The sequence below is a fragment of the Rattus norvegicus genome, chromosome 1, assembly GCF_036323735.1.
Source record: "Rattus norvegicus strain BN/NHsdMcwi chromosome 1, GRCr8, whole genome shotgun sequence".
In the NCBI taxonomy this organism is placed as follows: Eukaryota; Metazoa; Chordata; class Mammalia; order Rodentia; family Muridae; genus Rattus; species Rattus norvegicus.
Window position 1 is genome coordinate 142,815,601 of NC_086019.1, and position 26,322 is coordinate 142,841,922.

At 47.5% G+C, this 26,322-nt stretch overlaps 1 protein-coding gene, 2 long non-coding RNA genes and 1 pseudogene across 7 annotated transcripts in view; 3 read left to right on the forward strand and 1 right to left on the reverse strand.

The window, feature by feature from the left end:
* Positions 1-882: 882 nt before the first annotated feature.
* On the reverse strand, positions 883-15,243 carry LOC102547943 (uncharacterized). 5 transcript variants are annotated; one of them, XR_010063077.1, is made up of 5 exons: positions 14,959-15,243; positions 14,363-14,478; positions 9,704-14,154; positions 8,537-8,716; positions 883-8,303 (listed from the first exon to the last, which is right to left on the reverse strand). It is a non-coding gene; the product is annotated as an uncharacterized LOC102547943 (long non-coding RNA). The 5 variants fall into 5 exon arrangements; XR_005499262.2 differs by having other exon boundaries at positions 8,110-8,303; positions 13,983-14,154; XR_590351.3 differs by having other exon boundaries at positions 8,111-8,303; positions 13,879-14,154; positions 14,959-15,242.
* Positions 15,244-18,890: 3,647 nt separating this feature from the next.
* Positions 18,891-19,287, forward strand: Uqcrbl1 (ubiquinol-cytochrome c reductase binding protein like 1). The gene has a single exon (XM_039096337.2). It carries the CDS (start codon positions 18,905-18,907, stop codon positions 19,238-19,240), a length of 336 nt encoding a protein of 111 aa, XP_038952265.1. The 5' UTR covers positions 18,891-18,904; the 3' UTR covers positions 19,241-19,287.
* Positions 22,503-23,079, forward strand: Atp5mpl-ps1 (ATP synthase membrane subunit 6.8PL, pseudogene 1; annotated as a pseudogene).
* Mir9-3hg (Mir9-3 host gene) overlaps positions 24,826-26,322 on the forward strand; it is a 36,397-nt gene continuing 34,900 nt past the window's right edge. The window contains exons 1-2 of the long non-coding RNA XR_010062647.1: positions 24,826-25,053; positions 25,937-25,998. This is a non-coding gene — a long non-coding RNA (Mir9-3 host gene). The remainder of the gene's footprint in view (positions 25,054-25,936; positions 25,999-26,322) is intronic.

A 26,322-nucleotide genomic window follows, 5' to 3' on the forward strand; every position in this document is an offset into this window, starting at 1 on the left:
TACATCTACACTGTTGCTGCCGCCTCCGCCACCACCATCATTCACTGATGTTGGGGCCCAGCCTCTTTGGCCTTCCAACATGGACTGGGCCTGATTATGAACACTGAGGTCTTATAAACTGAGCAGCCACTAAATTCTCAGCAGACAACCACTGTCAGAATACTCAGCCCATATTGTGAGAACCAATCTAAATCCTGTTTGTAAAACATTTAGTCTATCAATTCTGCTTCTCTGGAGAGCCAACTAATACACTAGGCAAGGATTTATCCAACCGAGCTGCACTGCTAGGGCCATCGTACATACAAGCTTAATAAACGTAACTGCAGATGACCACAGGATACATAATGCATGTATTAAACTATGTAACACCTGGGCTGGAGGGAGGACTCTAACACCAGCTGCACTTCCAGAGGACCCGAGTTTGATTTTCAGCATCCACATAGTGGCTTACAACCATCTGTAACTCCGATCCCAAAAGATCAACTGCCCACTCTGGCCTCCTCGGGAATCAGGTGGGCATGTGACACACAGACATAGATAGTTGTAGGCAAGACACTCATGCACAAAATACATAATTTGCTAATTAAATAAATAGCTCCTTTTTAATATGTAACTCTTTTTTTTTTCCCTGCATGGAGAAGTTTAATGAGAGAAGAAAGGTAGAAGAGGAGAGTAAAGGCCGGCCATGAGCACGTGGAGGGAAGGGGGGAGGGGAATGGGGAGAGAAGGGACAAAGGGGAAGAGGGGAAGAGAAAGAGAGCAAAGAGAAGAGCCAAGAACTAATATGTAACTCTTGACATGTTAAAAAAAAAAATCACAATCCACACAAAGGACCTGGTTAAACTTAGTGCGCCTAAAAACAAGCAAAAAGAAAGGTCAGTATGAGCAGAGCCAGGGAGTTGGGGTAGGGGTGGGGAGTGAGGGTGCAGGGAAGGGAGGGGAAACGGGGAAGCAGGGAGGAGGAGTGGAGGTTAGAAGGGTGAGAAGGCATAAAAAGGAGAGGGTATTATATACATGTCTGAAACTGTATTTTTAAAAATACTGAGAGGGGCCTGTAGGGCTGGCTCAACAGTTCAGAGCGCTTGGCTACTCTTGCAGAAGAGCCAGGTTTGGGTTCTAGCACCCACGTGACATTTCACGACCGCCCTCTGCTGGGCTTTTTGGGTACTGCATGCATATGGTGCACATACAGGCAAAAACATACACATGAAATAAAAACAAATCTTTCTTTTAAAGGTAGAGACTACCAAACTGCTGTCCCTGATACAATTTTCTATACTCACAGAAACTGGTTATACTCAGCAAATACTGACTTTTAAAGGTGCCTTTTCTATCCATCACTAAGAATCCCCACAAAGATGGGCATGAAAAACAAGGATCGATCCTGGAAGTCAAGTCACCAGAAGAAAAGAACTCTCACTGCTGAAGTATCCTTGGGCTCAGAGCCATGGCCAGGGCCCCTCTAGCCTGTTTTGGTTGTTGTATTCGTTTTTGAGACAAGGTTTTATTACATAGACCAACCTGGCTTTGAACTCACAGATATCCACCTGCCTCTGCCTTCCAAGTGCTGGGATTTAGATGTGCACCACACACTGAGCAACCCTCCGGACAACAAAGTGCTCCTTCTGCAGGCGCCAGCCCAGTGAGCAGTGCCCTGTGTGGGATGAATCTAAACCTGAACAGTGAGGAAACTGTGACCTCGGGGTATGACCTCCAGGGGCTACCTGGATCCCAGAGTGCTTGTTCTACCAGCCTGAGAACTAAATGGGTTTCTTGCCATTTATATGCCACAGATTTTCCAATCAAACCGTCAGCCAGACCAAGTGTAAACAGCATAAAAGAAATATTTCTCTTACAGAAACATGGCTTTGAGGAGTAGCTAGGTCTAAACTCTCAGAGTCAAGAATATTTGTGGAGGGCTGGAGAGATGGCTCAGTGGTTAAGAGCACTGATTGCCCTTCCAGAGTTTCAGAGTTCAAATCCCAGCAACCACATGGTGGCTCACAACCATCCGAAATGAGGTCTGATGCCCTCTTCTGGTGTGTCTGGAGGCAGCTACAGTGTACTTATATATAATAAATCTTTTTTAAAAAGTATTTGTGGAAATGTTCTTGTTCTCCCATTAGGAGGAAGCAAGTCCCCTTCACTCCATCTCAGAAACAGGAGTGCCTAAGACATTCATCCATTCATCCCTTCTTCAGGGACAAAAAAATGAGAGAAAGACAAGGGAGGGGATTAGTGTTTACCACCAGGAGAGTGACCCCACATTCTATGTCTAGAAGCAAATGCGTGTAACTGTCAGGATTTAAAAAGGAGATTTGGGGGGCTGGAGAGATGGCTCAGCGGTTAAGAGCACTGACTGCTCTTCCAGAGGTCCTGAGTTCAAATCCCAGCAACCACATGGTGGCTCATGACCATCTGAAGTGAGGTCTAATGCTCTCTTCTGGTGTGTCTGAAGACAGTGACAGTGTACTCATATACATGAAATAAATCTTTTTTTAAAAAAAGGAGATTTGGTGTCTAGTCCTTTAGGATCTATGCAGACCTCTTTAGCGCTCTGGAAGGGCCATTAGCTCAAGTTGTTTCGTGTTCCTGTTATCTCCACCACTTTATGGAAAAAAAAAGCAAGGCTGCAGCTCAAGTTGGCCAGCACTTTACTGACTGGCAGCCACTGAGTCCTGCCAAGAAGGTCACAAAAGTCAACCACTACTGTGGGTCTGACTCGAAAGGAAATGTCTGTATTCCCCTAACCACAGCTGATTGGCTCCAAGGTAGCCACGGACCAGCCAGACGTGAAAGGCACCAACTTCAGCCAATGAAGAAAAGCTCACCCAGTAAAGTGGGTGGTGACTGTGTTTTGGTTTGGTTTGAGCTTTTGTCAACTTGACACAAGCTAGAGTCATTGGGGTGGGAGTGGGGACTCTCAATTGTGAAATGCTTCCATAAGATTGGTCTCTGGGCAAGTCTTAATTAGTGGTTGATGTAGGATTGCCCACTGTAAGTGGTAGCTCCTGGGCAGGTAGTCTCAGGTGACATAAGAAAACTGAGCAAGCCTTGGAGAGCAAGCCAGTAAGCAGCACTCCTCCATCGCCTCTGTACCAGCTCCTGTCTCCAGGTTTGCTGCCTTGAGTTTGTACCTGACTTTCCATCACAGCGAGAGAAGTCCTGAACGGTGGCAACCCATCCCACAGATCCTCTGTACAGGTTCCTCTTTCAGGACGTGTGAGAAAGGACCACAGCCATTGTCTTCTGGAAGGCCGAGCTTGGGGCCACCAGGCTGCTGTTGCACTCTTGCATGGGGAGGTGGCTGGAGGCCACACCTGCCCGGGGAGCTCAGTCAGCTCTCCCACTGGACTTGGGAGATGTCAAGTCTTCAAGTCGAAAATTCCAGGAGCCCTTCTTTGCTTGAAAGCTGGTTCTGGGGCATTCTGAAAACATTTTAGAAAATTCCTGAGAGCACCCCACCACCACTTTTCATCACCCAATGCCCTCCCTGTCCTAAACACACACACACACACACACACACACACACACCACACACACACACACAGAGAGAGAGAGAGAGAGAGAGAGAGAGAGAGAGAGAGAGAGAGAGAGAGAGAGAGAGAATCACGCTAGAGTTCCAGAGGTCTTGTTTTCTGAGACAGTGTCTCTCACAAAACCTGAAACTGGCTGTTTGACTGTTTGGTTAGACTGTTTGGCTCACGAATTCCAGGAACACATCCAAATAGCCAGTGCTGGGGTTAAAGGCTGATTCCCCCACACCCAGCCTTTATGTGAGCACAGGGGTGCAAACTCAGTTCCTCATTCTTGCATAACAAGCACATCTCTCTGGCCTCCTAAGCAATTTTTTTTCTTTCAGTTTTCTGTTTTGTTTTGTATTTGTTTGTTTGAGAAGAGATTTCTCTATGTATGTAGCCCTGGCTGTCCTGGAACTCACTCTGTAGACCAAGGCTGGTCTTGAACTCACAGAGGTTCACCTGCCTCTGCTTCTTGAACCTTGGGATTAAAGGTGCATGCTGCCACCACCAGGTTTTTTCCCTTTTCTTCTCTTCTCCTCCCCCAGCCCCCCTCTCATTTTTTTGAGACAGGGTCTTGCTGTGTAGCCCTGACTGGCCTGGAACCACTTTGGCAGCCTGCTCAGCCGCTTATGAATTAAAGTATCTAGATTAATTACCGATCCCAGCCTTCCTCTGGACTCCCACAGTGTCTATGCCTGGAGCGCACAGACAGCAGTAATTTGCCTTGTCTGCTGTGGCTTGGACAATATTTACCTAAGCAAAACAGGCTGACCTGGAGTTCCCTGTCTTCTACCTCGGCATCCTTAGTACTGAGGCTGTAGGTGTAGTGTAGGTGTGAACAACTACACCCAGTTTTGGTCAGCTTTCTCCTGCACTGAAGTATGAGGTCTGGGAGTGGGCGTGAATCTGCAGTCTTTCTGTATCCATCATGGGGGTTTAGTTGGCTTACAAACAAGTCTGCTAGGCTCCGCCCAACAGCTACCTAGCAACAGCTTACATCATCACCTGCCGTCTGGTGTGAGCCAGGCATATAAAACGACTGGACTGAGGCACGCTACTCCAACTCTTGTCTCTCTGTTCCCACATGTTCCCGGCCGGCCTCTCTTCCTCCCTTCCTCTCTTTCTGTTCTCTTTCCCGGCTTCTCTGCCCTCATAGCTCTGCTCCGCACTTCCCCAGGTCCTCGCTCCTGTCCTTTCCTCCATAAGAAATCTTCCTTATACTAGGCCTGTCACATGGTGTGATTCCTCAGGGGGACACCTTGGCATGGGCCTGCCACGTACATTCTTATTACCGCTGCCACTGCAATTACACCTCATTATACCGCGTTTTAAAACATAACAGTTTATATAGCCTTATGCATTATAATGCTTGGTCCTGCTCCCCTCCCCAACCCCCACTGTTTGGGGAAGGACTAAGAGGTGTGGCCCTGTTGGAATGAATGTGTGGTGCCTACTCTTGGTTGTCAACTTGATGACATCTGGAATTAACTGAAAACCCAAGCTGCTGGGGAGGGATTTTTAGTTAATTGAATCATGCGAGGTAGGAAAAACCACTTAAATCCAGACCACTCAAGGTCAGAAGACCCACCCTATACTAACTGTGAGGCGAACCTTCTGGTGGCCGCCTTAGACAGCACGAGGAAGAAGCAAGCCCTCACTCCCATGGAAAGTCCCTTCCTTCCCTGGCATTACAGCCTATTTCTCTGGGGTTCTGGCGTGATTGGAAGACCAGCTGAGACATCCAGCCCCATGGAATGCTGGATTCTTGGACCTTCTGTTGGTAGTCAGCCATTGTTGGACTAGCGGGACTACAGCCTGTAAGCCACTGGACCAAATCCCCTTTATGTACAGATAGATTCAGTCTACCAGTTCCGTTCCTCTAAAGAAGCCTGATTGACTCAGAGTGTGTCAGGTGCTTTCAGAGTTTAAAGACACAAGCCATTTCTAGTTTCTTTCATTTCACGCTTGCAGTTCAAGATGTGAACCCTTGCACACACCTGTAATTCCAGCACGTGGGAGGCAGGCGAATCTCTGAGTTCAAAGCCAGCCTGGTCTACAGAGTGAGTTCAGGACAGCCAGAGTTATACAAAGACACCGTCTTGAAAAAATAACTGTAACCCTCAGCTTCCTGTTCCTGCCTCCATGCCTTCTCTCACCACAGACTTTAACCCTCTGAACCCAAATAAAGTGCCTGTTCTATAAGTCACCTTGGTCTCGCTGTTAACCACAGCCACAGAAAAGTAACTAAAACACCCCTCTTCCTAAGGTATGACCTACACAAAGAGCCCAGTCACTATTTGTGGAATGACCTCATGACTCTCCCCAGTAAGAATACACTCCTTTTTGACCTATGTACTTTCTGCGCTATTCAGAGTTGTGAGCTGGAACCAGAAAGATTCTGGCTGTTTAAGCAAAGAGGTGTAATAGAGGGCTTTTGTGTGCTGGGAGCTGGGAACTAGGTGTCCCATAGACCCAAGATCACACCATCCCCATGACCCAGTTCAGAGGACAGAGGATCTCGCTGTCACCATAATATAGAGCCCGTGACTGAAGAGTGCCGTAAGGTGGGTCTACCCCAAAACCTTTTGAGCCAGAGCTCGCCGACCAGTGCTGGGCCACATCAGTGTTTATCTTTAAGCAGAATGTAAGTCACAGGCACAGCCTGGCTGCAAGGGCTTCTGGGAAATGTAGTCTTAGCCTTCTGTGCTGGCTAACTTTATGCCAGTTTTACATAGGCTAGCGTCACCTGAGAGGAAAGACTTCAATCAAGAAATTGCCTCCATAAGAGCTGCAGGGAAGCCTGAGGAGAATTTTCTTCATCGATGATGGATGAGGGAGGGCTCAGCCGACTATGGGGGCGGCCACCCCTGGGCTGGTGGTATGAGGTTCTTTAAGAAAGCACAGAGACTGGGCCCATTGGCGCAACCGATAACGCGTCTGACTGAGGATCAGAAGAAAGTACACTGAGCAAGCCACGAGGAACAAGCCAGGAAGCGGTATCCCTCCATGGCCTCTGCCTCATCTCCTGCCTCCAGGTTCCCACCTTCCTCCAGGAAGTCCTGCCCTGACTTCCTTCAGCGATGTGAAGAGATAAACACTTTCTTCCCCAAGCTGCTTTGCTCATGGTGTTCCATCACAGCAACAGAAACCCGGACTAAGACGCCTTCTATCCTCTGTAGTCCCAGGGGGAGTAGAGTAGTGATACCTACCGGTAACTCCCGACAGGAGGGTGGAAACAGGCCCGTTCCAGTAGAGAATATGTAGCAGACACAGCTGTACAATTCCATTTGCTGGGATATGCAACATCTTCCTGGCCCAGGACAGGAGAGCATGCACGCTGGCTTCCAGCACAGAAAGCAAGAACCCTTTCTTCCTACTGTGGACTCTCCTATGCCAGCATGGTGTCCATCAGGGATCAAATGCCCATTGATTTCTCTGGCTGAGGGCTCATGTTTTCTGTGGATCCCCAGAGTCAGGGATAGTCACTGCCTGACTAGCCACCCCCAATCCCTAACCCTATTCCCAGGAGTTCGGTGGCCATGGGGAGGAGAGGCTAAGTGTTAGTGCTAGGGCTTGATCTACTTCTATTCCAAAGACGAAAAGCCTGGCTTCCGAAGTCAGAGTCTGAACCAGGCAGGTAGACACACCTTGGGACTCACAGACACCAAGCAAGCCTTGAGGCTCCAGAGAAAAGATATGTTGAGGGGCTGGAGAGATGGCTCAGTGGTTAAGAGCCCAGCAACCACATTGTGGCTCACAACCATCTGTAATGGGATCCAATGCCCTCTTCTGGTGTGTCTGAAGATAGTGACAGTGTACTCACACATAAAAATAAATACATCTTAAAAAAAAGATAAAAATATGTAGAGCATGGATTGGAAGAGAGAGTAGGGGTCACCGATAACTCAGTGTCTCCCAAACTATAGCAAAGGCCTGTAGCTGAGAGGCTGGGACCTGGGGGTACAGTCGCCTGTGCTGGGAAGGTCCCATAGCAATCGAAGCTGCTCTGACTCTCAGCATGGGGGCCCCAAGCAAGTGGACAGAGACTGGCCGCTCCCCTTCATCCTTACAGGGGGCCTTCTAAGTGGCCAGCGGCCCACACCCAGCCAAGAGCCATCTGAAGCCAGGCTGAGCCCAGTGAGATACTTATAGTCCTGAAGATGGGGGGACCATGACCAGGCTGGACCTGGGTGAGCCCGAGCCCAAAGAGGGCACAGCAACAGCATGGTGAAAGTCACAGTCACATTTCCAGCCCCTGTGTAAGTGACACAAGGGTCCCCAGAAAGCTGGCATCTCTAGGACTAGATCAGAGAAACACGTGCTGGCTCTCAGCCATCTCCATGGCCTCTCCCTGAAACTTCTGAGTGGCATCCACAGGACACCAGGATATCATAACAATGTAGCCTCCTGCAGGGAGGAACACAGTTGGGGGAACCCCTTCCATCTAGTCAGGCATGGTGGTTGGGATGGTTGTTCTTGGTTGTCATTTTGAATTAACTAAAATCCAAGTGGCTGGGCACACCTGTGAGGGATTATTTTTTCTCCCTGAATTAAGTCATTTGAAGTGGAATACCACACTTTTAATCTGAAAAAAAATTTTTTTAAAGATTTATTCATTTATTATATATAAGTACACTGTAGCTGTCTTCAGATACACCAGAAGAAGGCATCGGATCTCTTTACAGATGGTTGTGAGCCACCATGTGGTTGCTGGGAATTGAACTCATGACCTCTGGAAGAGTAGTCGGGTGCTCTTAACCACTGAGCCATCTCTCCAGCCCCCTGAAAAAATTTTTTAAGATGTATTTATTTACATATGTGAGTACACTGTAGCTGTCCTCAGACACACCAGAAGAGGGCATCAGATCCCATTACAGATGGTTGTGAGCCACCATGTGGTTGCTGGGAATTGAACTCAGGACCTCTGGAAGAGCAGCCAGTGCTCTTAACCACTGTGCCATCCCTCCAATCCCTAATCTGGATTTTTTTTTTTTTTTTGAGGAAGAAAAATTCACCTTTTGTCTGGCAGCCAATGTAGAGGACATAGAAGGAGGAGGCTTTTAGTCTCTCTCACTGCAAGTCTCTTCCTTCACTGCTATTTGAGCATTCTTTTTCTTCGGGATTCTGATATATACCAAAAACCAACAGAGACATCCAGCCTTGTGGACCAAACAACTGCTGGATTCTTGAACTTTCTGTTGGAAAGACATGTTAGACTAGTTGGACCACACAGCCTGTAAGCCATATGCATTCAGTGTATTGATTCAGTTCTAAAGAACCCAGACTCACACAGATTTCGGTGCCAGAAGTGGTTACAGAGCAGCAGAAGTATAAGGATGTGTTGGAGATTGGCTCTAATGCTTTGATTCAGTTGGGAATCTGTGTGTCCAAACTCTTCCTTGTCCCCAATTGGTTTTTGATCGATCAGTAAAGATGCCAATGGCCAATGGCTGAGGCAGGGCCTTAGAGTTGTGTGGGCTAGGACTCAGTGGAAGGAGACAGAGGATTGCCAGGATGTGGTAGGAGAGGAGAGTTGCAGGAGAGAGGACCAATGAGCCATGTGAGAACTCAGGTGGGTGGCCTCTGACCACTTCCCGGATTGAGCCTGGGGTAGCAGGGGAAGGCTTAAGAATGCCCAGCCTTTGAGGTAGCCAAGGCATTTTAAAAACAAGCTAGTGTGTGCGTGTGTATATGTGTGTTTCATTCAAGGATCCAAAGATAGCTACTGGGTGGGTGCGAGTGTTCGAGTGTTCGATCCACCAAAAGCCAAAGAAGTGTAGCCTAAACTCACTGCTACAGGATGAATTTCTCAAGTGTCTGGAATAGGCTTTCCATGTATCCAACACCTACAATCACCAGAGCCCCCACCTCAGTTACTGAAACTCTCCTAGAAGCTGGGAAAGTCCTAAAAGCCCACGGTGTGAACTATTTTACAAACAAAGGAGACAAATGTCTTTGGCTATCCTGATTGGCCAACTGTGAGAGGCAACAGATTTGGCAACTCTCTATATAAAACGTATGACAATTTTTGGAAAAATAAGGAAAACAGCGCTGCTGTTTGATTGCTCCTAGCATCCCTGAATAAATTAACAAAGGAAAACAATGTGCTCTGGGATAAAGTTAGCCAACCTCTATCATCTCAGAACACAGTGGACAGCAATGAACTCGGAAGTAAAACTTACCAGTTCCAGAGGTGCATAAACCGTGTAGAGGGTTCTGAGTGTGCCATGAAAGAAAATCTCCTCTCCAGCAGCCACAGAGCTCAAGTTGTGGAAAATCAAATGGAAGCCCTGATTGTAAGATTAGCTGAGCGTGGTGCCTTTAATCTCAGCACTCGGAGGACAGAAGCAGGGAGATCTCTGAGTTCAAGGTCAGCCTGGTGTTCTACAGAGTAAATTTCAGGACAGCTGAGGCTACACAGAGAAACCCTATCTTGAAAAGCAAAACAAGGGGCTGGAGAGATGGCTCAGAGTTTAAGAGCACTGTCTGCTCTTCCAGAGGTCCTGAGTTCAATTCCCAGCAACCACATGGTGGCTCACAACCATCTATAATCACAACCATCTATCATCAGGTCTGGTGCCCTCTTCTGGCCTGCAAGTATACATGCAGGCAGAAAGCTGTATGATGTATACATAAAAAATAAATAAATGTTAAAAACAAAAAAACAAAAAAAATGATTGGCTGAATTACAAAGAAAATGTTAAGTCCCAGCCTCCCACGATGTAAAGGCATTAACTGGTTAAAGAATGGGACCCTGTGTCTTGGGATGGAGATGTGTGGGAGTACCCCATTGGGGCTGAGAACCTGAACCTTCGGATTCACCTGAGGGAATAGTCTCTCCACCCACAGCAGAAGATTTACTGCCACCAGAAGCACTGAAATATTGCCTCTTCCACCGTTGCCTGGGGAAATCAATTCTTCATTGTCTGCTAAAGCAGCTGTGGCATTCCCTGAAGGAGATGCCAGGCAAGACAATACTGATGTCCCTCAGGGCCCACCAAGAGTTGCCTCTAGACCTACAACCAGACTCAAGGCTCCTAGAGGGGAGGTAGAAAGCATGGTCCATGAGGAGATGCACTACACTACTAAAGAGCTTCATGAGTTTACTAATTGATCCAAGCAGAAGTCTGGGGAATTTGTGTGGAAACGGATTTTAAGGGTGTGGGATAATGGTGGAAGGAACATAAAATCGAATCAGGCTGAGTTTATTGAAATGGGCCCTCTGAGTGGAGATTCTAGATTTAATACGGGTGCTCCCACAATTATTATCAAAAGCTGGCCTACGGGAAGAGTTGGAGATGCTTACATCCCTTACCTTAGTGCTGATGAAGGAATTTTAAGGTTCAGGGAAATTGCAATGCTTCGGTTTTGCTTCATAGTTTTCATGTGTGCTATTCTGAAAAAGTTTTAATGGGAAACCTGACAATTCTCTTCTGTCAGAGAAGATTGCAGAGTTGGCTATGCACTTAGAGAGCTTGTGGATAAAGGACAAAGTGCTCAGAAAACAGAAAAGGCCACTGGGAGGAGGACAAACTTCAGGCTTGGTGAAGGAGAACCGGAATGTACTGCCTGATGAAAGCGGGAAGCAAGCTAACCCAGCCCTGCTTCTAGGGGCCTGAAAGAGCAGGAAACCGCACAGGTACAACAGGTTAAAGGGTAGCCCAAGTGCATCACCAGAGAATTTTCTCAGGTCCACACAGCCACCTTCAGCCTTCCCAGTCTTTGTGCAACATATGCCTGCTAACAATGGTGGACAGGATTATCTGTCAGATTTAAAGCATTTTAAGGAGGCTGTGGTATTGCACGGCTTACATTCTTTCTTTGTCAAAGAAATGCTAAATAACTGGGCTGTACAGCACAGGGTTATCCCACAAGGTTGGAAGTGGGTGGTGTCAGCAGTTCTAGAAGCCAGTCAACAATTACGATGGTTGTTGTGGTAGAGGCACGAAGCCACAAAACTGGCACAATGTAATTTAGCAAGGGGTACAAATGTGACTAAAGACCAGCCGCTTGGTCAAGGGCGTGATGCTGACTTACAGGAACAAATCCAATTTGATGATGTAATGTCGTAGTGCAGCTTTTAGACCTTGGCTTGCTCGTGGAGTCAGTTGTGCCATGCCTGGGGGTCTAGCTCAAGTCTTTGCTGATCTTCCCTTCCCTGAGAGAGGCACAGCTGAGAACTTCTCTCCCAGCATTCCTCCTGGTCCCTCCTGCTGACTCAAGCCAAGGCTGAGACCTGGCTGTCTCTGCTAGGTAGTACCATGGCTGCTGATTCGTGTTTGCTAACCCGACTCTGCTGAACTTGAGAGTGGATCGAGCTGCTGCTGCTGACCTGTAAACAGAACTGCCGATTTCCAGACAACACAGATGGGACTTGCTCCAAAGAACCTTTCTAAACAGATCCTCTTCCCCCATATCCTTTCTTTTTCCACTACCTTTGGTGGGTGGCGGGCTACAAGGGAGGTTAGAGTTTAAGAACCATCATTAAAAACAGGCATTGAAAAAATTAGAGTTTTTGTAATGTTAGAATGGATACTCTGTGTAAAACCTGATCCTCTACAGTGGGAAGGCCTAGAAGATGTGCCTGTCACTCATTCTATAAGACACAAAGTGGTGAGAGGGCCACCACCACACTTGGGGAGCTTTGCTGTCACCCTTTTCCTTATGCTAGACCATAATGGGCAGACTGTATAGACAAAGTGGTTTCTATGGTGATATGACTCTTGGACCTTTGGTACTGGCTAATCAATCATGGTGTTTCCAGGCATGAAATAGACAAGAAGCCTCCAAAAATTCTCAAATGAAAGAAAGGCTACATTGGATTGTGGCAAAAAGGGAATTTTGACCTGTGAACCAATTTCTGGACTTGAGACATTTTGTACAGCCAGAACCTCTTGAGTGAAGGGACAGGCAGGTTCCTCTGAGAAAGGACCTTAAAAAACAAACAAACCTAAAAGCTTTACTGTCAGCCTTTCTCCAGTCCTTCCCCAGAGGGACCTATGACAAGGGTGACTACATACTGTTAGTGACATTAGAGAGAAATATGTGTGTTTGGTAAGTTTTGTTCAGGCGAGAGTTACAGAATTGCTAGTTGTGAACTGACATCAGTGAGTGCCTAGGAGACTGTAGGAACAGAGGTATCTTTAAACGGAAACTCCAAACTCATACGTTGATTGGTTGAGACTATAGGATGAGGCTGGAGAGATAGTGAGGGGCTTGCTTTTTTCAGAACCCACATTTTTAAAAGGGAGGAGCTGGGAGGTGTGGCTCAGTGGTTAGGAGCACTTGCAGAGGACCTGGGTTCAATTCCCATCACTCACACGGTTGCTCAGAACCATCTCTACCTCCAGTTCCAGAGGATATGATGCCTCTTCTGGCCTTCAGGGTCACCAAGCACTCACGTGCCACAGACTCATGCAACGCAAACAAAACATACATGCACATTAAATAAGATAAATTTAAAAAATATTTGTAAAAAGCCAAGTCGTGATCGTGTGTGTTTGAAATGCCAGCACTCGGGGAGGACAGACAAATGGATCCTCTCTAGTTGATCAATAGTGGCACACACCTTTAGTCCCAGCAATCTGGAGACAGAGGCAGGGACATTTCTGTGAGTTTGAGGCCAGTCTGGTCTACATAGGACAGCCAGGGATACACAGAGAAACCCTGGCCAGTCAGATTAGCCTACTTGTCCAGTGTAAGGACCCTGACTTAAGAAAGAAAAGAAAAAAATGGACCACTACCTGAGCTACATGAGGAACAGCACTTGCGTATTTAGCCAACACATATACATACTTGCCCCCTCTTGACTGAGTGCTCACAGGAACCTAATCCTGCATTTACCTCAGGACCTATGGTTCCCTCATGTTTGTGGTGATTTTATAGCATATGACTACGGCAGGTAACGAAAGTCGATCATTTGCAAGGGTGGCTCGTAACAGTCCATGAAGGAACATTGTAGAATGTTGAGTGTAGGTAGATGGGTCCGATATTTGGGAAGGTTAAAAAAAAAAAAAGGAGTGTGGGGATGGGGATGGGGGAGTCCTCCATGTACTTTTCCACATGTCGGAGAGTGGACACAGGAGAGGCTGGCTTCTCCACCGTCCATCCCCAATATTAATAAAGGAGAGAACGAACAGGAACCTTCCCTAAGCCCATCACCCCAGTGCTATCTGCTAGCAGTTTGGTGAGAATGCTCTTGAGAACACTCTGTGGTGTTGCTGTTTGTAACTCTCAGTCGTGTTCCCGCACACCTCACCCCCATCTGCACTGGGCAGCAGCGACAGTGTTCTGTGGGAACACAGGGCCCTCTATGCAGACATGCTTGCAACTGCCTGGACGTTCCACAGCTTCCTACCTGTGTCTCGGCGTCCACTGCCTCTCTCACCCTAGTAGTGTGGGGGTCTGTGTGCTCTCTGGAGGCGATGACTGACTGACCCCCCGTGCAGAGCTGGCAGCTACCTCTGTGGCGCGGAAGAGTAGCATCACTGAGTCTTGATTTAGCTGAGACAGAACTCCCACAGTGCCACCCTCGCAGGCTGCTGGGAACACGGTTCAGATTTGTCCCCGAGTCCTTCCTGATGTGGAACTGCCAGACTGCAGAACACAGGTGTCTACTCTTGGCTCTGACTGGCTGGAGAGAGAGAGAGAAAAAGACAGAGAGGGAGGGAGGAACGGAGGGAGGGAGAGAGGGAGGGAGGGAGGGAGGGAGGGAGGGAGAGGGAGAGGGAGGGAGGGAGAGAGAGGGAGAGGGAGAGAGAGAGAGAGAGGGAGAGGGAGAGAGAGAGAGAGAGGGAGAGAGAGAGAGAGAGAGAGAGAGAGAGAGAGAGAATGGGACCTACCTTCTTCAGCCAAGCTGATGTGCAGGGTCAATGTCACCTCAAAACAGCCCAGATTTTCCAGATTCAGGAAGGATTTGATGGCCACCAGGAAATGGTTGCAGACTCTCAACTGTGCTCTGCAAATTGAAATGTAAGTTGTCGTTAGCCGTTAGCCGGTACAAAAGACACGCAAGGGGCTGGAGGGATGGCTCAGCGGTTAAGAGCACTGACTGCTCTTCCAGAGGTGCTGAGTTCAATTCCCAGCAACCACATGGTGGCTCACAGCCATCATGTAATGGGATCCGATGCCCTCTTCTGGTGCGTCTGACAACAGCAACAGTGTGCTCACATACATTAAATAAATAAATAAATAAATAAATAAATAAATAAATAAATAAATAGACACGCAATCCAGATAATGTATTTACAAGCTGTAAGCCTAGACTGGGCAGGTTTTGAGCTATTCTCACCTATCCCAGCCAAATGTCTCTTGTTACTTGCTGTTTCTCCTGGCCATGTGCTCGTGGACAGGCTTCTCTTCCTCCCTCCATCCCCTCTCTTCCCTTTTGTCCTCACTACCTGCAACCCGAAGCTTGGTAAATAAAAACCCCACCTACCGGCAAAGTTTGCACAACAAAAGCCCATGGAGAGAGAACTCAGTCTTCTTGCGGCCAACAGTTCTTGGGATTCAGTATTTGAATTAGCATTTGAATACATAGCAGCGACAGCCTCGGTGGGGTCCAGAATTGATCTGAGTGAGGGTCCCGTAGGGGACCGGCAGAAAGTGTCAACGACCTGGTGACTCAGTGTAAACCAAGCCGTGTGACCCTGGACTTATGCTTGTGCAAATAAGAGGAGCACACACCACACATTGTGACACTTCCGTACCCCAAGCCCACACTGGTCCTGGCAGAGTAGAGTTCACCAGTCACTGCAGGAAACAGGCTTGGGTGCACCTCAGTTCTTACATGTTTATTTGTCCCCCAGGTCATGTATTGAAGCCTAGTGCCCCAGTACCTCACTTGGACTGTGACTATTAGGAAATAGACGTTTGTTTGTCTGGAACTGAACCTCATTTTGCAGCCCAGGCTGGCTTGGAGGTTACCATCCTTCTGTCTGGGACTCCTAAGCACAGGAACTGCAGGGGGTGCCACCATTCTTGCCTTGGAGATAATTTCTTTTAAAGCAGTAAAGGGGGGCTGGGGATTTAGCTCAGTGGTAGAGCGCTTACCTAGGAAGCGCAAGGCCCTGGGTTCGGTCCCCAGCTCCGAAAAAAAAAAAGAACCAAAAAAAAAAAAAAAAAAAAAAAAGCAGTAAAGGACTGGAGAGACGATTCAATGGTTAAGAGCACTTGCTGCTCTTCAAGAATACCCACGTCCTGGGTTCGGTCCCCAGCTCCAAAAAAAAGAAAAGGAAAAAAAAAAAAAAAGAATACCCATGTCCAATTCCCAGTGTAAAACCCAACCAACATGGGCTGGAGAGATGGCTCAGCGGTTAAGAGCACCGACTGCTCTTCTAGAGGCGCTGAGTTCAATTCCCAGCAACCACATGGTGGCTCACAACCATCTGTAAAGAGTTCTGATGCCCTCTTCTGGTGTGTCTGAAGACAGCTACAGTGTACTTATATATAATAAATAAATAAATCTTTAAAAAGAAAAAAAAAAAAAACCCAACCAACATCTTGTCCTTCTTTGAAGAAACTCCATTTTGTATGAGACCAGGAGCTAAACGAGTTCTAGGAAGACAATCACACCTGAGCAAACATTCTATGACATGCTGTCCCGCCCCCACCCCTTTAACAACAGCCGTACAATAGCAGGACCGAGGTACACAGAGATAACCTAGGACAGCCTGCAGAGAATAGATAACCTGGCCATCCTGTTCATCAGGTGGGTTTGCCCTTGTGTTTGGTCCCTGCAGATTACACCAGAAATGCAGGTTTTAAAATATTAACTTGCTGACCGGTATGGAAATTCCCCAAGTTCGCTGAAACCACAATAAAAAATCCTGAACCCCTAGGCGTTAGGCTGTCACTCTGACCCAAGGCAACAGTGAGAATGTAAGAGGCTTTGCTCGAGAGCTCGTAATAAAGACCCTTATGTATTGACACTGGAGTTGACTTCTTGGCGATCTTGGGGTACCTGAAACTTGGGCATAACAGCAGCACCTCCATGACAGCTTACTACTTTGTAACTCCAGTTCTAGGGGATCCTACACTCTCTTCTGGTCTCTGCCTGCGGGCATACACATGATTTGTAGACACACATGTAGGCATGATACCCATTCACATAAAATACAAACTCTTTTTAAAGGACCAGAGAGATGGCTTGGCAGGTAAGAGAACTTCCTGTTTTTGTAACGGACTTGGGTTCAATTCCTGGCACCCATATGGCAGCTGACAACTTCCTGCAATACTAGTTCCAGGGTGACAAGTTATTTCTCGGTCAGTGAAATGAGCCAGTTTAGGCCAGCTTAATGTATACATAGGCAGGCTTATTGCCATGAGGAGAGAGAAAGAGGGGATGGGGAAGAGAAACAGAGAGAGAGCACACATTTAGAGGGAGGGAGAGAAGGAGAACAAAATGTCTGGATTATATAGGGAAGAGACTCTGGGGAAAGGCACCTCAGCTCCTGGGATGGAAAGTTGGTGGTGGTGGTGGTGGGGGGAGTAGGGGGGTATGCCAGGAAGACTGAGGGATGTTGGAAGAACCTGGAGGCCAGATCTGCTTCTCTATGTAAAATGTACACCTTAGTCCCTCGCCTGGGGTCTGAAACCAAACACCAAACACAGAGGATCTGACACCTGTTTTCTGTGGGTACCAGGCTTGCACATGGTACATATAAACTCATACAGGCACACACACAGAGACACACGTTCCCATAAGTAAAAATAACATATAAATCTATGGTGTGGCCCGACCACCTCTGTCTGAGAATCCATCCTGAGGCTGTGACCTAATGATGACAGGCGATGTTTCTACGCCATTGTCCCAGCCCATACATACATGCAGGCAAAACACACATAACATAAAATAAATCTTTAAAGAGCTCATTAAATTGAATTAGATCATGACCCAAAATGATCAGTATTCTCAGCAGAACTGGAGGTTAGGGCACAGCCAAACACCAAGGGATGAGCACGTAAGACACTGAGGGAAGGTGCTTTGCCTGTAAGGTGAGACAAGAAGTCTCAGAAGATGCCGACCTTGCCATTGTTGCATTGAGCATTGTGGGTAAATGAATTGCCTTTGCTTCAGCTGTCCAGTGTGACATTTGCCTGGGGAGCTATCTTTCCCAGAAAGGTGGGATGCTGATGTGGGAGGCAGGTAGGCTATGGTCTTACTGATCAATCTTACTGATCCCACATAACTTGTCCATTGCCCCTTGTATGCCAGGGTTGTCCAAGGGCAGGATTATGATATGAATGACAGTCCCTGGTGGTATGTTCTAATCAGCAAAGTCATCAGAAGAGTGCTTGACCACCAGTTTTCTCTCTCAGGGTATGAAAGAGTATGGTGATGAATATGAAAACTATTGGAGTTCACAGGGGACCCAAGGCCACTTGTTAGCCTGACAGTGCTGCACCAGTTACACTACTGTCTGGCCAAAGAAGAGGGTACCATAGCTCAGCATAAAATTAACCCTTACAAGGCAGTTCTGGCTTCTGGTAGTTCCCAGGCTAGCCCAGTAGTATTCCCTAGCTCTTTTCTTCCCAAGGTCAAGCACCTTCCCCTGGCCTTTTCTACTCACATGGTCCAATGACCTAGGTCCTTGCTGGCCTGTTGTTCTCAATGCCCTTTGTAAACTATGAAGCCTGTGGAGGTCAGCTTCCCCAAAGGATTTAAGAGCTAAGTAAAAAATTGAAGCTCTCCATTGAAGTCCAAGAAAGGGGTGGAGGAAGTAGGATATTGAGAGCATGGAGTCTGGCAAAGAGAGATTTCCAACAAAACACAGGTTCAGGCTAACACAGAGTGCCAAGGGAATGAATCTCAGAGAAGAGAAAGCTGGCCAGTTGGGGAGGAGAGCCCAAGCACAGGACATCTTCAAAATTTCCGGCTTGGTACTTCTGAGTTTCTCTAGCAGCTGATGATGCCCTAGTCTGCTGCTTCTAGAAAGAAGTCTGGGATTGAGATCTTGGTGGAGAATTTACAGGGTCCTCAATGATACCCAACATAAAAACGCACTTTGGTATGGCCTGACCACTCCAGTCTGAGAGCCAAACATGAGGCTGTGGCCTCTTGAGAACAGGGGATATTTCCATGCCACTGTCCCAGCATGAGCCCCCCAGCACAATGCCTGACTTGTGTCAGACACTCAAGAAACATTTGAGAAGCAAACAAAGAAAGGAACAAAGGGGGCTGGAGAGATGACTCAGCAGTTAAGAGCACTGACTGCTCTTCCAGAGGTCCTGAGTTCAAATCCCAGCAACCACATGGTGATCTACAACCATCTGAAATGGGTATCCAATGCCCTCTTCTGGTGTGTCTGAAGACAGTGTACCCACATACATGAAATAAATACATCTTTAAAAAAAAAGAAAGGAGGCTCTACTCTTAGGTCAAAATGGCGGGCCAACCTGCAGTTGCAGCATCAAGCAAATGGCTGGATGGTTTCCGGAAGTGGTATTATAATGCAGCGGGCTTCAATAAACTGGGGTTAATGCGAGATGACACAATGCATGAAACTGAAGATGTAAAAGAAGCCATAAGAAGGCTGCCTGAGAACCTTTATAATGACAGAATGTTTCGAATTAAGAGAGCCCTAGACCTGTCCATGAGGCATCAGATCTTGCCTAAGGATCAGTGGACAAAATATGAGGAGGACAAATTCTACCTTGAACTCTATCTGAAAGAAGTTATTCGGGAAAGAAAGGAGAGAGAAGAGTGGGCAAAGAAGTGATCTTGTAGTTAAGATCTGTGGGTGCGCCTGGTCTCACCCTATTTTATGACGTTTCAACCTGAATCACAACTTAAGAATCATTTGCTCTACATATGCCTCACTTTAAATAAATGTCTATTGTAACTGTTAAAAAAAAAAGAAAGGAACAAAGTCATATTATCAATCTGGCATAGATGAACTGGAAGCAGAAACCATGAGCAGAAAGGAATCTGATATAATCCAATTGGAGATCAATTGAAGAAGCTGGCAATTACCAACTGAAGGAAGGCCTGCAGGATAGACTGGGGCATGGTGCCACTGTTTCTCTCTCCATCTGGGAGGCAGGAAACTCAGAGGCATCCCAAAGGTCTGCTGGGGTCAAGAGCACAGCCTTGAGTTGAATGTGCACTCATGTGTAATCCCATCATTTGAGAGACAGAAGCAATAGGATCAGGAGTTCTGGGTCATTCTCACCTACAGAGTAATTTTGAGACCAGACTGGTCTACCTGAGATCTTTTTAAAAATACTTTTTAAACCATGGAATGGTGGTGAATTCCTTTAATCGAAGCCCTTGGGGGGCAGAGGCAGGCAGATCTCTGTGAGTTCAAGGTCAGTTTGGCCTACAGAGTGAGTTCTGGGACAACCAAGGCTACACAGAGAAATCTTGGAGAGAGAGAGAGAGAGAGAGAGAGAGAGAGAGAGAGAGAGAGAGAGAGAGAGAGTCTCAGGCAATATAGGCTTTCTTCAGTCTTGCTGTTATTCAAGAATGATCTTGCTGGAGAGATGGCTCAGCAGTTAAGAGCACTGACTATTCTTCCATAGGTTCTGAGTTCAATTCCCAGCAACCACATGGTGGCTCATGACCATCTGTAATGGGATCCGATGCCCTCTTCTGGTGTTCTGAAGACAGCTAAAGTATAGTCATAAACATTAAACAAACAAATCTTAAAAACAAAAAAAGAATGACCTTGAACTTTAACTTCTGATCCCCCTGCCTTCACCTCCTGAGTGCTAGGATTACAGGCCTATCCAAGTCATTAACTTTAAGAAAATTGTGAGGCCGTCCAGACAGCACAGAGGTGAAGAACAAGTATTGCTCATACAGAGGACCAGGTTCAATTCCTAGAACCCATGTTGAGTGGTTCACAGCTGTCCGTGTCTTAATTAGGGTTACTAATGCTGATGGCTAAAGAAACATAGAGAGAAAAGGATTAATTCAGCTCACACTTCCATATCACAGCTCATTATCAAAGGAAGTCAGGGCAAAATCTCAAGTAGGACAGGGCCCTTGAGGCAGGAGCTGATGCAGAGGCCATGGAGGGATGCTGCTTACTGGCTTGCTCCCAAGGCTTGCTCAACCTGCTTTCTTTTTTCTTTTCTTTTTTTAAAGATTCATTTATTTTATTTATATGAATACACTGTAGCTGTTTTCATGCACACCAGAAGAGGGCATTGGATCCCATTACAGATGGTTGTGAGCCACCATGTGGTTGCTGGGAATTGAACTCAGGACCTCTGGAAAAGCAGTCAGTGCTCTTAACCACTGAGCCATCTCTCCAGCCCTCAACTTACTTTCTTATAGAACCCAGGACTACCCACCCAGGGATGGCATCACCCGCCATGGACTGGGTCCTCCCACATCAATTGCTGAAAAGAAAAACCTTTACAACCTTGCATCCAGCCTCTCAGACAACTCTAGCTTCTGTCAAGTTGACATAAACTTAGGCAGCATAGCGTGTAACTCCAGGTCCAGAGATCCAACCCCTTTGACTTCTAAGGGAAGTTATCCTTCTCTCTCTCTCTCTCTCTCTCTCTCTCTCTCTCTCTCTCTCTCACACACACACACACACACACACACACACACACACACACACACACACTTAAAATAAATCTTAAAAAAAGAATGTATCGTGGTAGCAAAGGAAATATGCGGAAATATAGAAATATTCTGGTCCTCCCACAGCTCCTTGTGTTTGAAAGCCATCACTTTTTTTTTCTTTCTTTTTTTTCAGAGCTGGGGACTGAACCCAGGGCCTTGCGCTCAATAGGCAAGCGCTGAGCTAAATCCCCAACCCCGAAAGCCATCACTTTTCAGTTCATTCTGTGTCAAGAACTGGAAACGTGGGGCTCAGGGGATGGCTCAGTTGATAAGATGCGGACTATAAAATCATGAGGGCACCTATGTTGAAGGCCAGACATGATAGCCTACTTGTAATTCCAGTGCCGGGGATACAGAGCCTGCTTAACCTCTGAGGCTTGCTGGCCGGCCAGCCAAACCTAGTTAGTGTGCCCCAGGTCACAATGAACTATCCTGTCTCAAAAATTAGGGGGAGAGGCCTCCTGATGATTGAGACTGACCTTCACAGTCTTGTGCACTTGCATAAGACATCAACTATTCTCAAGAAAGTAGCCCAAGAGCCAGACATGTATCTACTTGTAAGCCCAGAATTTGGGAAGTAGAGGCGGGAGGAACATGAATTGAGGGTAATTTGCTCTATAAATCAAGTTCTAGAGGGCTTGATACACAAACCAAGACTGCTGGAAAAGGCCGGGCATGACTTTGCTTTCCAAATACAAACCAAACAGCATCCCAGAGGCTGAAGCAGGGGGATATCGAATTTGAGGCTATGCAATAATCCAGGCTAGCCTGGGATATAAAAAAAAGACCATGAACAAGTTAGACTATGGAGCTAGTAACATTGTACTTACTTATCATGCTTAAGTCTCAGCTTCAATCACACACACACACACACACACACACACACACACACACACACACAGAGCTTCCTTCCAACCAAGTATTCTAGTACACATCAGAGCCAAAGTGACAGATAACTTAGCTCAAGTTCCCAGTCCTTGGGCTACATAGTGAGACTCTAACTCAAAGAAAGAAAAGAAATAAACATTTACTCACACTGGGTCAGCCCCTGACTAACCAGGACTTCGTGTCTGGGATTGGGTTTGCCAGGACACTAGTAGCAGCATCCACTGTATCAAAACAGCTGATGGGTGGGCATAAGTAACAGTGTGCTTACCTCAGTGTTTGGCACAACATACCCCCTCAGTTGTTAACTCTAATAGATCTCCTCCTGTGAACAAACCCAAAGGCAGACATCCTGAACCATTTTCAATGTTGATCAACCAGCCCAGGGCTCTGAGCAGGCATCCAAGTGTGTTGTAAATTATCACAGTTGCCACACGGTGGCGCACCTGCCCTGGTCTCCGAGGAAACTTGCAGGATGGGGGTTTTGACAGGTGTCAGGTCTTTTTTGAAAAGGCCAGTTTCCGGTCGCGGAATCTAGTGTGGCCTTGATCCCGCTGAGATGCTTCAAAGCTTTATTAAGAAGGTCTGGGTCCCCATGAAACCCTACTATACCCAGGTTTACCAGGAAATTTGGGTAGGAGTGGGGTTGATGTCCCTCATCGTTTATAAAATCAGGAGTGCTGATAAAAGAAGTAAAGCTCTGAAAGGCTGCAGTCCTGCGCATGCCCATGGCCATCACTAACTGCTCCCCCAGTCCACTCAGGATGAATACGTCAGCTGAACTTAAGCAAGCTGTGTAGATGGGAACATGGAACATCACTGTACAGTTACCTAAGTACCGTTTACAATGTGGCATTAATAAATGTGTCTGAGAAGCACCACTCCCTGTGGATACCACTGTCTGCTCCCCTGAATAAATCCTTGGTAAAGCGGCCGGCTCCATCAGAACCTCTGAGACGACTTCCTTAGGGATCCTGAGGACCAAGAAGCAGTGTTTGCTGCCCTAAGATTGGACATCAGGATCTAGTGTTAACTTTGATATTATTAACTAATAATATTCAATAATTATTTGTCAAATGGTTTTGCTTCTGCCTATCAAAAAAAAAAAAAGAAAGAAAAAGAAAAGGCCAGTTTCCTTTCTGGAGCCCTGACTTGCTTGGAGCTCGATATATAGCCTCAAATTTGCTGTGATGCCCTGCCTCACCTTCCGGAGGGATCAGATTCCCAGCTTGTGACACTATGCCAGCTTCGGTGCCTGGTCTTCAGGAGACCAGCCTCTGAAACACGTGTCCTTGACTGCACTGCAGTAAGTCCCCAATGCTGTCTGCCGGGAAAGGCACGTGGAGGTCTTCGAGCCAGAGAACTGGAAGTGGCTGGACATGATCTTGCTAACGCAGACCAAAGACAGGGACAAGAGTCAGCTACAAGGGAGAGTCATGGGCTAGCAGAGCCTCAGACACTCGCTCTCTTCCTTGAGCCTCTGGCCTTTCTTCTGACGGCCGTCTCATCCATCTGCTCCAATCTCCTCTGATTTTTTTTCCTCATCAATAACTCTTCCAGGCCACTGAGCTCCCCTGCAAGCCTCCAGACTGCTCCAGTGCTCAGAAGGGATATGTTAGATCCAGGCCAGGCTAGGGATCACTCTTCCTGAGCATGTGACTATGCCAAGATCCACTCAGTTGGTTGTCAGGGAGAGGGGAGGGCTGTAAACAGGGTCACAAAAGCCCATCTGGTCTAATTGATGGGGGAGGCAGAATGGACATCTCTGGGTCACAGAAATGATATTGACTTAGGCTCTTCTGTCTTAGCAAGAGCACACGTTTACTTTTTAAATGTACTTTTTGTTAGTTTAAAACCCTGTGAGCTACAGCATGCATAATGTATCCAGTAGCCTTTGCAGGAAGGTTGCTTTGGAATTTGGTAAGAACCATGCCTTGTTTCCGTGGGCCCGAGTTACCTTTCCACAGATTACTCTGGTTTTGTTCTGTCTGTCTCCAGGAGACACTGTGTTGTTTTTGCTTCATACACATCAGCGCATCTCTTGCCTATGTAGAACTCTTTTGCTGGGAGGTGGTGGCACATGCCTTCAATCCCAGCACTCAGGAGGCAGAGGCAGGTGGGCTTCTGTGAGTTTGAGGCCAGCCTGTTCTGCATAATGAGTCCCAAGACAACCAGGGCTACACAGAGAAACCCTGTCTTGAAAAACAAAACAAGCAAGCAAGACGACAACAACAACAACAAAAGAATTGATTTTTTTTCATCTCAGACATAAACATGTTCAATTTTAAGCAGAGCCATTTGCTCTCTTTGGATCCAGAGACTCGATTACAGCCTTTGGAAAGCAAATTACCTTTCCTGAGCTAAGCCTCTAGCAGTGTGGGCTCAGAACTCTTATTTGTTGGGTAAACGAATGTCAAGGACCCACCCACATTGTGGCCACTGGGAACGTCATATCTGAACCTTCAGAGATGTTCAAGACTGTAGCTTGTGAGCCGTGGGCTCTTAAGAAAGAGCCTCCAAATCCAGTCATTGCCTGCACCTCCAAGCATTAGGTGCCCCCGACCCCACCCCAACCCAAAGAGAAATATATGGCTTTCGGGTTTTCATTTTCTGAAATCCGTAGAGATGAGGAGGACCCTGACCGAAAGGAAGCCACTAAACTGGAAAGGCAAAGCTGGGGAGGGACTGACACTTCAGTAAGGACAAGGGTACGAAAGGGGAAATGTCTGAAGTCCCCAGGCTTCCTTCCATCTGACTGTCCCGATGTCCCCAGCAACGCAAATGATGCCCTTGACCCGCGGCAGAGTTTGAAAGGTAAAGAGGAGCCAGGAGGAGAAACAGATGTCCAGGTCACCCCATACTGCATTGTCCCTGGCGTCGCTACAAATCCAGAAGCGAGCGTGTCACCGCCCACTCTTGTTAAGCGGAGCCTTTCCCGCCGCCCGGTCAGGCTTGGTGCGCACTTGCACCCGAGTAGAAGGCCCAGCAGAGGGCGCTGCTGGACAAGGCGCGGAGCCGCGTCAGCGTGCCAGAGCTGCTAGGTCAGGACAGCGGACCACAGGACCCCGGGTACGCCCGCCAGAACGAAAAGAAGAAAATGTGAATAGGAGTGTGGGAGACCCTTAGGAACATCAGTGTCTGCAAGAGCTCTCATGTAGCCTGGCCAGATCTCGGAGCTCTGCAGGCCTCACCAAATGCAGTTCTGGAGCCAAGAGGAGTGGGAGGGATTCTTTGAGCTGCAGAGCTTGCAGCCGCAAGGTTCTGATTCGGTACGGATTCGAATCCCGCGACCTCTCTCTCCTGCCTCTCAGGCCTGTCAGGAGAGACGTCCATTGTTCTGCGCACTCCATTTGCATCCTGAGCTCTACCCGCACCCTTTCTTGGGTCACAGTCCCCCATCCTTGCCCTCTCACCCGCTCCTTCGTGACTATACTTTGGGCGTCTGCTTCTGAGAAGTTAGATTAATACTGGGGATGGCCAAAACAGGCAGACCAGAGGCTCGATCAACTTCTAGAAGTCCTGTACGTCAGAGTTGTCCCTGGACTTGACGCCCTGATAACCCCCGAGCAAGAAGGTCATGCTTCGGTGACCTTGCTCTGAGGAAAGTGATGGTCAGCCTTTCCTGGGCCACTGACTGACCTTCCGAACTTTCTTGTTGTTTCATGGCTTCAAGACTTAGAGACAGTGACAGCCTGTCTAAGGTGTTTCTGGGACACAGGGCCTCTGAGCCTTTACTGAAGGAATAGCATCCCTGGTCCCTATGGGAGGAGAATAGGGTCCTCCCTTGGCCGTACTCATGAATCTGGGAAAGCAGAGCAAGACCATGTTTAGCCATTTCTCAGTGAGCCTGGGAAGTTGTCGTGCTGGGGAGGCAGTTTGAGCACAGGGCACAGCAGCGCTTCCTGGGGAAACTCCTACTAAAGCTTCCCCTTTCCCTACTCTTTCGGCCCAGGGGCCGCTTTGGAACTCTGGAGAGTGCAAGAGCGAGGAAAGCGAAGAAGGGCAATACCAGTTGTGAGTGTGCAAATGGAAGACTGGAGATGAGATGTGAGCTCTGTGCTGATTCTCCTTTCCCCATCTCATGCCTAATCCAGTTCACTCAAGAAATCAACCACTGGGACCAAGCACCCAGCGTTCAGGCTGAGGTGAGTTGCTCCGATCTCTCTCTCTCTCTCTCTCTCTCTCTCTCTCTCTCTCTCTCTCTCTCTCTCTTTCTGTCGTGAGATCCACGTAACCTCAAAACGAACCTGCCCTTTTCAGTGACTTTACTTCATCCAAGAAAGGCAGCAGAGGGCGGGAGGGTAGGGGACGAGCATTGACGCCGGGGCTAGAGCCTCA

Coding starts and splice junctions, on each gene's coding strand:
- Uqcrbl1 (XM_039096337.2), top strand. CDS start 18,905: ATGGCGGGCCAACCTGCAGTTGCAGCATCAAGCAAATGGCTGGATGGT.